Below are 15,139 nucleotides of genomic sequence, written 5' to 3'. Positions count from 1 at the left end.
CTGCCAGCAAAGGACATGCCAGTTTAGTTCTCTACACAAATGATGGTCTGGGAGAGATGTTTGATCAAGTAAGTTGAAACACACAGTCTGAAATCAGGCATTCCTAGATTTGCGTTTCAGATAGACCAGCTGTGTGATCCTCCAAACTTCAGTCTCTCTATCTACAAAAAAGGATAGTAATGCTACTAACATCGCAAGTGCTGAGCTCAGATACTCTCCAGTGTGTGTCCACTACATTTTCTTTCACTGTGGTCATTTTTAAACTGCCCTTGCTCATTCATGGGAGCAGGCACGTGAATGATGGTAATTTTGCACCAGTGTTTTACCCGCTAAAATGTTTCTATCCCACTTAAATAGTGCACTCTGTGCTCCAAGTTTCTGTTCTTTGGTTTCAAGTGGGCTGGTGGTGAAGCAAAGGAAATTACATAAGTTATTAGGAATCAAGGGAGATAAAATAAATCTTAGATGATAAATATCCACAGAGTAGAAAATTCCAGAGGAGAAAGTAGACCAGTATAGAAATAGTCTCCTATTTCCTATCTATCATAAAAGGGAGAAAATACATTTTGAGGGATAGTGTGATTTAAATGACTTGGAGAGGTACCAGTCCCTCTTAGTCCTTCCCAGCCACTGACAGATGACAAGCGCCATCATCTAAATGTAATTTCTACAGCTTATTGTATAAGCAACAATAGTACAGAGAATTATGGAAAGCATTACCAAATTCTCACTCAACTTTCTTATTTTTCATTTTGCCAGTAACACAAAATATTTTATTACTAACCATAATTACATTCTTTTATAAATTCCTCTACCATGTAAATATGTGTTAGCATGTATTATTTAAATAATAGGAGGATGGTGAATGAATGTATAGAAATAATAATAAATTTCAGAAGACACATAATCTAATCAAGCTATTATAAATTGTGATTTGAAAGAAATGAAAAGTGCTTCCATTTTTACACTTAAGTTTACTCTGGACCAAAATCCCATGTTTCATCTTAATCATCTCCAAGTCTTAATAAAGCAGCATCCTATCACCACCTAATATGCGTCATGCAAAACCAAAAGCATTGGAAGGAGAGGCTAAATATTAGGAAGGGCCAAAGGTGGTTCATTTCTGAGTTCTAGCACTCTCATTCATGGACCCTGCATTTTCATGCCAAAATAAATAATATCTGTCATGATATGGCATCAGATAACATGAGTTCACCTCTAACTGTGCTGTGCGGGCAAGAAACAGGTATTCCAGGTAAGTGGAAATTGACTTTTAGACATGAGACTGCTCAATCAACTGCAGTCAAAAATCACTGAATTCTTTTCAGGTCTACCTCTGAAAAGTTTACAGAGACAGTCAATATGGCAGGATGCTCATTATCTATGAATATTATGTCTGCAAACCTTCCAGGATCTACAATCTACAATGCTTCTTCTTTTTTTTTTTTTTTTTTTGTACTGTTTTTGTTGGTTTGCTTGTTTGTTTGTTTTGGTAGGGCTGCACCTGTAGCATATGGAAGTTTCCAGGCTAGAGGTCAAATTGAAACTTCAGCTGCTGGCCTAAGCCACAGCCACAGCAATGCAGGATCCAAGCCACATCTGCAAACTATACCAAAATTCACGGCATCATGGTATACTTAACCCACTGAGCAAGGCCAGGGATCTAACCCACACTCTCACTGATGCTAGTAGGATTCATAACCCACACTCTCATGGATACTAGTAGGTTTCATAATAGGAACTCCTTTTTTTGCATGTTTATTGAAGTATAATTGATTTACAAGTCATATTTAATGCATATGATTTGGTGTGGTGATAGTACATGGCAATATACAAATGGCATTTGAGTGTAGGCAGGAAGAAAGTTAAAAAAACCATCTTATTGATGGTACATCGTGGGGAATAGACCTTCCCAAGGCATGAGGAAATATGCAATGTTATCACTTTCAGCTAAATGGAAAGGAGGGTCCCTATGTTTTGAGAAATGTCACAATAGATCTGAAGGATTCCAAGTTCAGGGCCAAGGAGGGTCAGATATCCCTTCACCATCAGGGAAAACAATGTCCCAGAACTGAGGACAGGGAAAGACATGGGGAAAGAATCCAGAGTCAAGTCAATACATTTCCCAGGAGTGAGATGAAGGATAATTGCCTCATATTGGGAGCAGCTACTAAAATTGTTTATGTTCTGGGAGTTCCCACAGTGGCTCAGCAGAAATGAATCCAGCTAGTATCCATGAGGATGCAGGCTTGATCCCTGACCTAGCTCAGTCGGTTGGGGATCCAGTGTTGCCATGAGCTGTGGTGCAGGTCGCAGATGCAGCTTGGATCTGGCATTGCTGTGAGCCATGGCAAAGGACGGCGGCTGTAGCTTCCATTCAATCCCTGGCCTGGGAACATCCATATGCTATGAATGCAGCCCCCACCTAAAAAATGTCTAAGTTCTTAACTCCAACCCAGCCGTCCATCATCCAGAATGTACTCTATGCTGTCACAGAAAACTCTCTTGAATGCCACATATTTATATACAAAAGTATTCACTTCAACACTCCTCTGTGATGGGAGGAAAAAGTAATAGGGATAAGTGACCCATTTCTGAATATAATATGTGTATAGATCCAGGCAGAGAAAAAAAACTTTAAAATATGCCCACATCTATGGTACTCTGGGAAGTGGAATTTTTAGTGAACTTTCACCTTTTCATTATAAAATTAATAAAAGAAACATGTGCCCCTTATTTTTTAAAAGTTAAATACGGAAGGACCTCCCCACTACCCCCTCCATCCCTCTCACTTCAGGAGGCGAGGACAGCACAGAAACACACACAACACACAAACACAGCATAGGAAGGGGACATCTTTTTGGACAAAAATGAGATTATTCTATATCCATTGTCCTGCAACTTGTTTTTGCCACTTAAAATATCACAGACAGTGGTGTAACTGGGATGACATAGCCCAGCAAGGAATCACTCTCTCTCTGCCATCAGACTGACTGAACTCAAATCCCAGCTCTACTACATACAAAGTGGTTTAACTTTGCTAAGCTCTTTTTTTTTTTTTAATCTGTAAAGTAGAGATATAATGGTGCCTATCTCTTAGGATTTGGAGACAATAAAATGATAAAAGACATGTAAAGATAGCTCAGTGTGTCATGTATATCCAGGGTTAATAAACATTTACTAGCATTACTCATTTAAATTCTTTACACTGTGTGATATGAAGTAAGGCTAATTCACTATAAGTTATTGTAATAATTTAACTTCTTTTGGATATTTAGTTTGTGTGATCTGTGGGTTGTTTGTTTTGTTCATTTGTTTGCACTGTTTTATTTGGCAATATAAGGAGTGCTACAATAAAAATGTGTGTATATAATTTTGTGCTTCACATATATGACTATTTTTAAATGACAGATTTCTGTAAGTGAATTATTGGATAAGGAGAGGTAGTTTTCAGATCTGATGGAAACTACCAAAAGGTTTATTTTGATAACCTCCTCACTATCAGGGAACTTGAGGGTCTTCTTGCACTTGGATATTAAAAAAAAATAAGGCCATTCCAATGAATGATAATTGTACTTAAGTCTAATTTATGTTTTCTGATCACCAATGAGGTTGAACATCTCATATGTTTTCTTTGGTGAATGTGTTGTAGATATTTTCTTGGAGTCTAGAGATTCTATTTTACCTTTTCTTATGGTCTCTTTTGGTTGAATTTTCACATTAGAGCATTTTGTAATCCTACATTTTACTTCTTTGCTTGGAATGTCATCCCCAATCTTAGACCATAAAAAAAGTTCCCTTTATTTGGGGCTAATATATTTTATGGTTTGGATTGTTTACATTTAGATAATTGATTTATGTGAGTTTTATTTCTATGTTCAGGCTAGAGAGAAATCTAGCTTTATTTTTTTCCAAATGTTCAGCCAGTGTCATAAATGTCACATGTTTAATAGTTCATCATTTCTCCCTTGCTATGAAATAAATATTGCATATTCTATACATATCTAGATCTATATACATACATAAATACAGGTACATAAAATTCTTTATGTTGATCCATTGATTTATTTTTCTGTGTGTACAATTACCTTATTGTTTTCCATTATTATGTGCTTTGATTTTCAGTTTGAAAAGTCATCTCTCATTAGTCCAGTATTTTCAAAATGATCTTGCCTTTCCTTAGCCATTTACTCATGTAGATGACTTTGAAAAGGGCCTTCTCAAGTCCCATTAAATTCTCTTGGGGTGTTATTATATATGAAGTGAATTTGATTAATTTGAGAATGGACCTTTTTTTCTCAGATTTATTGAGATATGATTGACATGTACCACTGTGTAAATTTAGGGTGTATGATGTGATGATTTGATACACTTTTTATAATTGACATGTAACACTGTGTAAATTTAAGGTGTATGATGTGATGATTTGATACACATTAACTGCAAAATGATTGCCACAGTAGTGTTAGTTAACACCTCCATCACCTCACACCATTTTCTTTGTGTATGTGTGTGTGGTGAGAACATCTAGGCTCTACTCTCTTATAAAGAATGGAGGTCACCAGGGATGGGAATTGGGGGAACTGGGAAAATGTTGTTTAAACGTACAAAATTGCAATCATTAGATCAATAAGTGCTGGAGATCAGCACAGCGATTAGCGCCAACAACAGTAAATTAGATAGGCACTTCAAAAGTAGCTAAGAGACTAATCTTAGTTATTCCCCACAAAGATATAAATGATAATTACATACGGTGATAGAGGTGTTAGCTAATGTTCCGCTAGTAATTATAGTGCAATATAAATATGTATCAAATCAACATGTTCTTCACTTTAACTTACACAATGTTATATGTCAATGACATATAAAAATAAATTTTAAATGAATATGTGAATAATCTACTCTTTCATTATAATTCAAGTATATCATATAGTGTTGTTAACTGTAGTTGCCATGCACCATTATGGATCCCTAGAACTTATTGATCTTATTAACTGGACGTTTGTACCTTTGACTCAGACTGACATCTGCCCATTTCCTCCACCCTTCAGCCCCTGGCCACTACCCTTCTACTCTCTCTTTCCAGGAGTTTGTCTTTCTTAGATTCAGTCATGAGAAAGAAGGAAGGCCTACCACGTATGACAACGTGAATGGACCTTAAGAGCACTGTGCTAAGTTAAATAAGTCAGACAGAGGAATACAAATGCTGCATGATATCATGTACCTGTGGAGACTAAGAACAGACATTTGAAATATTCCTTTGTTGGAGTATCACACTTCCACTCAGTCTGATCATCCTTTCTATTCCGTTATATCCTGTCGCAGCATAGTTATTCTCACCTCTCTTTACAAACTCCTTCTCAGGTTGATTCCTAATTCTATTTTAGACTTTCATCCTATATTTTTCTAATACATGGAAAGTATTAATAATCACATACTTAATATGTATCTGAACACTATTATAAACTTCGTAGGTTTTTAAAGAGTTCAGATGTTCCTCTTGGATTTTTCTAGATGGACAATCAAATCAGTTTTTAGTGTTAGTTTCATATTAACTGATTTTTACACCTCCTTTCCATTCATTTTGCTTCTTCAATGGCTTAAACTACCACCTGAGCAATATGACAAAATAGTAGTAACCGAGGCCACCTGTACATCTTTCTGTGGTATTGTAGGAAATGAGATTCATATTCAAAGTGTTATATTCCTGTATTATTAGAATGTTTAGAATGAGAACTTCAAAGTTTTTAGTCAGGAAAAAATATGTATTTAAAGGAATAAATTCAGTACCATAAGCAATTGCTTGTAGGAAAGTTGACACTTGAAGAACATTGGGTAAGAAATACAAAATCGTCCTGAGTCAAAAATTCCCATTTTAATTCACAGTCAACACTCCAAATCCACAAGTTCTTTATTTATGAATTCAACCAACCCACAGATGAAGTAGTACTGTACTATATATTTATCGAAAAAATCTACACATCAGTGGGTCTGTATGGTACTCCTGTGTTATTCAGTGGTCAATTCCATTCCTATTTTGAGTGGCATCCATCAACCAAAAACATAGGATTCAAGTGTCCAGATCACTATTGGCCAAATATAAATGCATAAATAAATATTAAGCAGGTTTTGCTCTGAAGCCATAAGAAAGTTTCATGTGAACTCTCTGGGACCAAAGAGAATTCATTAAATCCAATATGGCCCATGACCATATGGACCATCACCTATGGATGTATGAGTAGGAGAGGATCAGTGAGAGGATCTCATTCATGGAGACCCCTTGTATTAAAGCATCCTGATTCAAGGTGTGACTCAGCAACCCCTTCCCCTAAGACAAGAAGGGAGCAAAAGGAACAGGAGAGGTAGTGTATCAGTCAAGAAGCAACTTCAGAAGAATATTTAGAAAGAGTATTGAGAAGAACTCAAAAATTTAGGCAACTTAGAAGTTCCTAACATCATCTGGAAAAAATACAGTTTCTCAAATAGGGAGCACATTAGAATTATTTAACTTTCCCATTGGTGGATTTTACCTCCTGCTCTCTGTACTTTATTGAAATAATATCATAACAAAGAGCAGTGGTCGTCTTCTCTCTCTCTTTTTTTTTTTTCTTAGGCTGGAAGTTAGCCAAGAAGCCATTTTGGTCAAATTGCCATCTCTCCTATAGCTTCTTCAAACTCTGTGCAGGAGGTCAAGGACATGGACATGGAGACAAAGAACGACAGCAGCAGCATGTCAGACTTTATCCTTCTGGGCATCTCTTCCAACCCTCAGCTTCAGAAACCCCTCTTTGCTGTCTTCCTCATCATGTACCTGGTCACCCTGGTGGGCAATGTACTCATCATCCTGGCCATCAACTCTGACACCCAGCTCCACACCCCTATGTACTTTTTCCTCAGCAACCTGTCCTTCATGGACATCTGCTTCACCACAGTCATTGTGCCCAAGATGCTGGTGAACTTACTCTCGGAGACAAAGTCCATCTCCTATGTGGGCTGCCTGGTCCAGATGTACTTCTTCATGGCCTTTGCAAACACTGACAGCTACCTGCTGGCCTCTATGGCTATAGACAGGCTGGTGGCCATCTGCAACCCCCTCCATTATGATGTGGCTATGAGCCCACGGCACTGCCTCCTCCTGCTGCTAGGTTCCTGCACCATCTCTCACCTGCACTCCATGCTGCGTGTGCTACTCATGTCCCGCCTGTCCTTCTGTGCCTCCCACACCATCAAGCACTTCTTTTGTGATACCCAGCCTGTGCTGAAGCTGTCCTGCTCTGACACCTCCTCCAGCCAGGTGGTGGTCATGACTGAGACCCTGGCTGTCATTGCAACCCCTTTCCTCTGCATCCTCTTCTCCTACCTGCGAATCATCCTCACGGTGCTCAGAGTGCCCTCTGTAGGTGGGAAGTGGAAGGCCTTCTCTACCTGTGGCTCCCACCTCTCTGTGGTGGTTCTGTTCTATGGAAGTGTCATCTATGTCTATTTTAGACCTCTATCCATGTACTCAGTGGTCAAGGACCGGGTGGCCACAGTTATGTACACCATAGTGACACCCATGTTGAACCCTTTCATCTACAGCCTGAGGAACAAAGATATGAAGAGGGGTTTGAGGAAAGTAAGGGACAGAATTCACTCATAGGAAGAACATAATAGAATATCACAATTGGGAGGTAACCTAAGAGGTGATCAGGTTATCCTTCCTTCCTACCATTTTCACATGGAACCAAAAGAGGTGATAAGAGGTGGTGTTGAAACACAGTGAGAGCACCGACATCAAAGCAGGATTATTTTGTTTCTACAGTGACCTTGATCAGTCCCAGGCTAATTACTGCTAGGAATCCTGATTTCAGGAGAAATAGTGGAAAAAAAGTACCTCCAAATTATGCTTGCATACATTTGACAATGATCAGTACTCAAGTACTAGAAAATCCTATTCATTTTTATAAGACATTACATGGACTCCATAGAGTATAGGGAATGTCTTCTTGAAATGTCCTTAAGTATGAATTGAATTTTGACAGTTGAAAGTTAATAGAACAAGGAAATAGAGAGTTTCACATGTGGAAACCATCCAAGCAAGTAAAAGCAATAAACACTGGAATGTGTTTGAGAGACAGTGAAAAGCCCTGTGGTGCTTCCTTGATTTGAGATTAGGGAGAATAAAATGGGGATGGGGGGTGGGGGTGAGAGCAGACAGAAGAATCTATAAAACAGATTTACCTCCCCCAACACCACAGTGTCATCACAGTGTGAATTCACAGGACTCAACACGTTTTCCCTTCCTTATTAATTATTTTTCCATGTGGCCAGAGTCCTCACTGAAATGACCATTTTGTCCTGGATAAGCAACTGTCAGAGTCAAGATAAGTGGGAAGAAACTGAAGTTGAATACAAGTCTTTTGGACTTAAAGATAAAACAATAGATACATCCCCATTGAGGCCCAGGGGAAATAAATCTGACTAGTACCCATGAGGATGCAAATTCAATCCCTGGCCTCGCTCAGTGGGTTAAAGGAATTGGCATTGCTGTGAGCTGTGGTGTAGGTCACAGATGCAGCTTGGATCCTGCATTGCTGTGGCTGTGGTGTGGTCCATCAGCTGTGGCTCCAATTTGATCCCTAGCCTGGGAACTTCCATATGCCAGTGGTATGGCCCTAAAAAGAAAAAAAAAAGAGATTTAACAAGAGGTACATAACAACCTAATGGAACACAGGGATGCCTGGGCCCCAACATCCAAGTCCTTGCCATTGCTCTATGTCCACTTCCAATTTTCAAGAAGCCATAAGCATCCAGGAAACACACTCCTTTTGCAAAAGCCTATTTATTTGCACAGGCACCTCTGGCTTTCACCACTATCTCCCACCAATCACTCAGCTTTGGGAAGACTGGCCTGGAAGATCTCTACCCATTCCACTTATTCTATTTATGTGCCAGGTTTTGCATGCTCAGCCAAATACAAAAATCACATTAGAATATGAAAAATTCACAGAATATAGTAAATAAATAAATTCATTAATGATACTTTCCATAGTTTATAAAGTTCATTAAGTCCTTTGGTCCCAGGAAAGCTAACAGTTTTTTAGTTCAAACCTCCCTCTGCCCTTAGTACCAAAGACCTTTTTCTCAAGAACACATAGTTGTTAAGAAATCAAGATCCTTTACTTAAGATTTATAGATATTCCAAAAAATTCAAATAAAGAGAAATACTTAATTAGTGACCATGCAATAACACATTTGAGTGAATGATTAGCCATAAACTTCTCAGTCAGAACTAAACTGTTGTCTTTTTTAGAATATGAAGAAATTCGCTTAAGATGTCTTGCCACCATTCAGAAGTGAGTTCATGGGGACAGGTAGTGTTTGGAGACATTCATAAAATGTTTGCTATCCAAACAAAGCAGCCCAGAAATTAACCTGGGGGGTTGCTAATAAGCACTGCTAAGAATAAGTCCCATTTGAAAGTAGATATAATCAGAGGAAATGTCCCTGTAGTCCTTCTAAACACTTTGCCAGGTTAGGAAAATTTCTTCTCTACAGCCCTTGGGAGACCAGGAAATTTCTTCACAGTCTTTCCACCATACAGAAACCTTGGAGCCTGGCTGACTCTACAATGGAATAAGACTGCTGTAATGAGGTCCTTTGATGAGAATATAAGGAAGGGAAATGGATTAGGGTCCTTCTGCTGAAGGCTCGCATATATGTAAATGTCGTCAATTTTTCATAATGTTGATCTAAGAAAAATCTAGTTCTTTGAACCTATTTTGCCTGTTGATCAGAGTGAATGACATAAAGAAGGAGGCTTATATGAAAGCTGAGGAGGGCCTAGGGAAGTGGGCTGAGTATTTCTCACATTGAAGAGGCTGATAGAGGAGGTATTAGCCAAGAGGTCTGATAAGAAATGGCCATATAAGGCAAAAATAGAAGAAGTTTCAAGAGGCAGTAGCTATTAATCCACATCAAAATATAGCAAAAATTTAAGCAAAATAAGTCAGGAAGATGGTTCATCAGCTTAAATGACAAGGAGGCCGTTGGTAATGAGGTTTTAGGTCATGAGACTTTAATGAAAAGGGGACATTGGTAATGAGGTTTCAATGGGGGAATGTAAAATCAACCAGACTGTAATTTGTTAAGGAATCACTTGTGATTCTGTACACTAGCAATGAACAATCTGAAAAGTAAATTTAAAAACAGTACTATCAGTAGCATTAAAAGAATAAATTACAGAGGAGTAAACTAAACCAAGGAGGTAAAAGACTTATCTACTGAAAATAAAAATATTGGATAAAAGAAATTAAAGAATACACAAATACATGGAAAGACTTCATAAATAGAAAGGTTATGCATTATTAAAATGTCCATAATATATAAAGTGATCCACAGATTCATTGCAATTTTTAGAAATCCCTTAAATCCCAATTGTCTTTTTAAAAGAAATACACAAATCCTAAAATACATATAGAATTATAAAGGACCCAAAGTGTCAAAAACAATCTTGAGAATAAAAAACAAAGCTGGAGGCTTCATACCTCATATTTTGAAAATATATTACAAAGCCACAGTAAGCAAAATAGTATAGTATTGGCATAAAGACCAGTAGAACAGGACAGAGAACTCAGATATAAAACTAAATAGAAACCATCAAATTTTCTTCCTTTATTTTTTTAGGGTGGCAACTGTGGCATATTTCCCTCAGTAGTGGTTGAATCAGAGCTACAGCTGCAAGCCTACAACACAGTCATAATGCAAGATCTGAGACCTTCTGCAAACTACACCACAGCTCACAGCAGCACCAGATCATTAACCCACTGAACAAGGATAGGGATTGAATCTATACACTCATATATACTAGTTGAGTTTGTTATGACTGAGTCACAATGGAAAATCCCCCATCAACTAATTTTATTTATTTTTTATTTTTGTAAGTTATTTATTATTATTTTTTCCCACTGTACAACAAGGGGGTCAGGTTATCCTTACATGTATACATTACAATTACATTTTTCCCCCAGCCTTTCTTCTGTTGCAACATGAGTATCTAGACAAAGTTCTCAATGCTACTCAGCAGGATCTCCTTGTAAATCTATTCTAAGTTGTGTCTGATAACCCCAAGCTCCCAATCCCACCCACTCCCTCCCCCTCCCATCAGGCAGCCACAAGTCCCTTCTCCAAGTCCATGATTTTCTTTTCTGAGGAGATGTTCATTTGTGCTGGATATTAGATTCCAGTTATAAGTGATATCCTATGGTATTTGTCTTTGTCTTTCTGGCTCATTTCACTCAGGATGAGAGTCTCTAGTTCCATCCATGTTGCTGCAAATGGCATTATGTCATTCTTTTTTATGGCTGAGTAGTATTCCATTGTGTATCTATACCACTTCTTCCGAATCCAATCATCTGTCGATAGGACATTTGGGTTGTTTCCATGTCCTGGCTATTGTGAATAGTGCTGCAATGAACATGCTGGGTGCATGTGTCTCTTTTATGTAGAGTTTTGTCCGGATATATGCCCAAGAGTGGGATTGCAGGGTCATATGGAAGTTCTATGTATAGATTTCTAAGGTATATCCAAACTGTTCTCCATAGTGGGTGTACCAGTTTCCATTCCCACCAACAGTGTAGGAGGGTTCCCTTTTCTCCACAGCCCCTCCAGCACTTGTTATTTGTGGATTTATTAATGATGGCCATTCTGACTGGTGTGAGGTGATATCTCATGGTAGTTTTGACTTGCATTCCTCTGAAGATCAGCGATGTTGAGCATTTTTTCATGTGTTTGTTGGCCATCTGTATATCTTCTTTGGAGAAATGTCTATTCAGGTCTTTTGCCCATTTTTCCATTGATTGATTGGCTTTTTGGCTGCTGGGTTGTATAAGTTGTTTATATATTCTAGAGATTAAGCCCTTGTCGGTTGCATCATTTGAAACTATTTTCTCCCATTCTGTAAGTTGTCTTTTTGTTTTCTTTTGGGTTTCCTTTGCTGTGCCAAAGCTTTTCAGTTTGATGAGGTCCCATAGGTTTATTTTTGCTCTAATATCTATTGCTTTGGGAGACTTACCTGAGAAACTATTCATGATGTTGATGTCAGCAGAGTGTTTTTCCTATGTTTTCTTCTAGGAGTTTGATGGTGTCCTGTCGTATATTAAGTCTTTCAGCCATTTGGAGTTTATTTTTGTGCATGGTGTGAGGGTGTGTTCTAGTTCATTGCTTTGCATGCAGCTGTCCAGGTTTCCCAGCAATGCTTGCTGAATAGACTTTCTTTTTCCCATTTGATGTTCTTGCCTCCCTTGTCAAAGATTAATTGACCATAGGTGTCAGGGTTTAGTTCTGGGTTCTCTCTTCTGTTCCATTGGTCTGTCTGCCTGTTTTGATACCAGTACCACACTGTTTTGATGACTGTGGCTTTGTAGTATTTCTTGAAGTCTGGGAGAGTTATGCCTCCTGCTTGGTTTTTGTTTCTCAGGATTGCCTTTGGCGATTCTGGGTCTTTTGTGGTTCCATATAAATGTTTGGATTGTTTGTTCTAGTTCTGTGAAAAATGTCATGGGTAATCTGATAGGGATTGCATGGACTCTGTAGATTGCTTTGGGTAGTATGGCCATTTTCACAATATTGATTTTCCGAATCCAGGATCATGGAATATCTTTCCATTTCTTTACATCTTCTTTGATTTCTTTGATTACAGTTTTATAGTTCTCGGCATATAAGTCCTTTACCTCCTTGGTCAGGTATATTCTGAGGTATTTGATTTTGTGAGGTGCAATTTTAAAAGGTATTATATCTTTGTATTCCTTTTATAATATTTCATTGCTGGTATACAGAAATGAAACTGACTTCTGAATGTTAGTCTTATATCCTGCTACTTTGCTGAATTTATTAATCAGTTCAAGGAGTTTTGGCATTGAGTCCTTCGGGTTTTCTATGTATAGTATCATGTCATCTGCATACAGTGACAGTTTGATCTCTTCTCTTCCTATATGGATGCCTTTTATTTCTTTGGTTTGTCTAATTGCTGTGGCTAGGACTTCCAAAACTATGTTGAAGAGCAGTGGTGAGAGTGGGCATCCCTGTCTTGTTCCCGATTTGAGTGAGAAGGCTTTCAGTTTTTCCCCATTGAGGATTATATTTGCTGTGGGTTTATCATAAATGGCTTTGATTATGGTCGGGAATGTTCCCTCTATAGCCACTTTGGCGAGGGTCTTGATCATGAGTGGATGTTGGACTTTGTCAAATGCTTTTTCTGCGTCTATTGAGATGATCATATGATTTTGACTTTTTTTTTGTTAATGTGGTGTATGATGTTGATTGATTTGCGTATGTTGAACCATCCTTGTGAACCTGGGATGAACCCTACCTGGTCATGGTGTATAATCTTTTTGATATGTTGTTAGATTCGGTTGGCTAAGATTTTGTTGAGAAGATTTGCATCTATATTCATCAATGATATTGGGCGATAGTTTTCTTTTTTGGTGGTATCTCTGTCAGGTTTTGGAATGAGGGTGATGGTGGCATCATAGAATGTCTTTGGGAGTAGTCCTTCTTCTTCAACCTTTTGAAAGAGTTTCAGGAGGATGGGCACCAATTCCTCTTTATATGTTTGATAAAATTCACCTGTGAAGCCATTTGGTCCTAGACTTTTTTTTGTAGGGAGTGATTTTATGACCTCTTCAATTTCATTTCTAGTGATCGGTCTGTTCAGTTGGTCTGTTTCTTCTTGATTCAGTTTTGGCAGGCTGTACGATTCTAGAAAATTGTCCATTTCTTCCAGATTGTCAAACTTGTTGCCGTATAGTTGTTCATAGTATTCTCTTATTTTTTTTTTTGTATTTCTGCTGTATCCGTTGTGATTTCTCCTTTTTCATTTATAATTTTGGTTATTTGGGTTCTTTCTCTCCTCTTTTTAGTGAGTCTGGCCAGGGGTTTGTCAATTGTGTTGACCTTTTAAACGAACCAGCTCTTGGTTTTATTAATTTTCTCTATTGTTTTTTGAGTCTCTATTTTATGGATTTCTTCTTTGATGTTTATAATTTCCTTCCTTCTGCTGACTTTAGGTCTTTTTTGTTCTTCTTTTTCTAATTCATTTAGGTGGAGGGTTAAGTTGTCCATTTGGGATCTTTCTTCTTTTTTGAGAAAGGCCTGTATTGCTATAAATTTCCCTCTGAGCACTGCTTTCGCAGCATCCCATAGATTTTGAGCGGTTGTGTCTTCATTATCATTTGTTTCAAGGTATTTTTTAATTTCCTTCTTGATTTCCTCATTGACCCATTGGTTTTTTAGTAGCATGTTGTTTAGTCTCCATGCAGTAGGTTTTTTTCTCTTTCCTTTTCCCAGGGTTGATTTCTAATTTCATTGCATTGTGGTCAGAGAAGATACTTGAGATAATTTCTATGCTCCTAAGTTTATTGAGATTAGCTTTGTGTCCCAATATGTGGTCTATTCTTGGGAATGTTCCATGAGCATTTGAGAAGAATGTGTATTCTGCTTTTTTTGGATGTAGTGTCCTGAAGATATCAATGAAGTCTAACTTTTCTACTTGTTTCCTTTAGGATCTCTGTTGCTTTATTGGTTTTCTGTCTAGAGGATCTGTCCATTTATGTGAGGGGGGTATTAAGGTCTCCTACTATGATTGTATTATCATCAATATCTCCCTTTATGTCTGTTAATATTTGTTGTATGTATCTGGGTGCTCCTGTATTTGGGGCATATATGTTGACGATAGTAGCATTCTCTCCTTGGATGGATCCCTTAATCACTAAGTAGTGTCCTTCTTTGTCTTTCTTTATGTCTTTTGTTTTAAAGTCTATTTTGTCTGATATGAGCATTGCGACTCCTGCTTTTCTGTCATGTCTATTGGCGTGAAATATTTTTCCCCATCCTTTCACTTTCAATCTATATGTATCCTTTGTCCTAAGGTGCGTTTCTTGTAGGCAGCAGATTGAAGGTGTTTGCCTTTTTATCCACTCAGCCGCTCTGTGTCTTTTGATTGGGGCATTCAGTCCATTGACATTTAAGGTGATGATAATTGATAGATGATTATTTATTGCCATTTGAACCTCGTGTTCCAGTTGATTCTATGGTTGTCCATTCTTCCTTTCTTTTTTTTTTTTTTTTGTTGGATAGTCTCCTGTTATTATCTGCTTGAGTG

At 37.9% G+C, this 15,139-nt stretch overlaps 1 protein-coding gene across 1 annotated transcript; it reads left to right on the top strand.

Moving 5' to 3' along the window:
- The first annotated feature begins 6,697 nt into the window (after positions 1–6,697).
- LOC125121370 (olfactory receptor 1L4-like) lies at positions 6,698–10,017 on the top strand. Its single transcript, XM_047769600.1, has 2 exons — positions 6,698–7,615; positions 9,997–10,017. Exons 1-2 carry the CDS (start codon positions 6,698–6,700, stop codon positions 10,015–10,017), a joined length of 939 nt encoding a protein of 312 aa, XP_047625556.1.
- Positions 10,018–15,139: the final 5,122 nt, after the last annotated feature.

Source organism: Phacochoerus africanus, chromosome 2 (assembly GCF_016906955.1).
Source record: "Phacochoerus africanus isolate WHEZ1 chromosome 2, ROS_Pafr_v1, whole genome shotgun sequence".
Lineage (NCBI taxonomy): Eukaryota > Metazoa > Chordata > Mammalia > Artiodactyla > Suidae > Phacochoerus > Phacochoerus africanus.
Note: the sequence above shows the minus strand (reverse complement) of the source record. Positions and strands in the feature narration are given on the sequence as shown.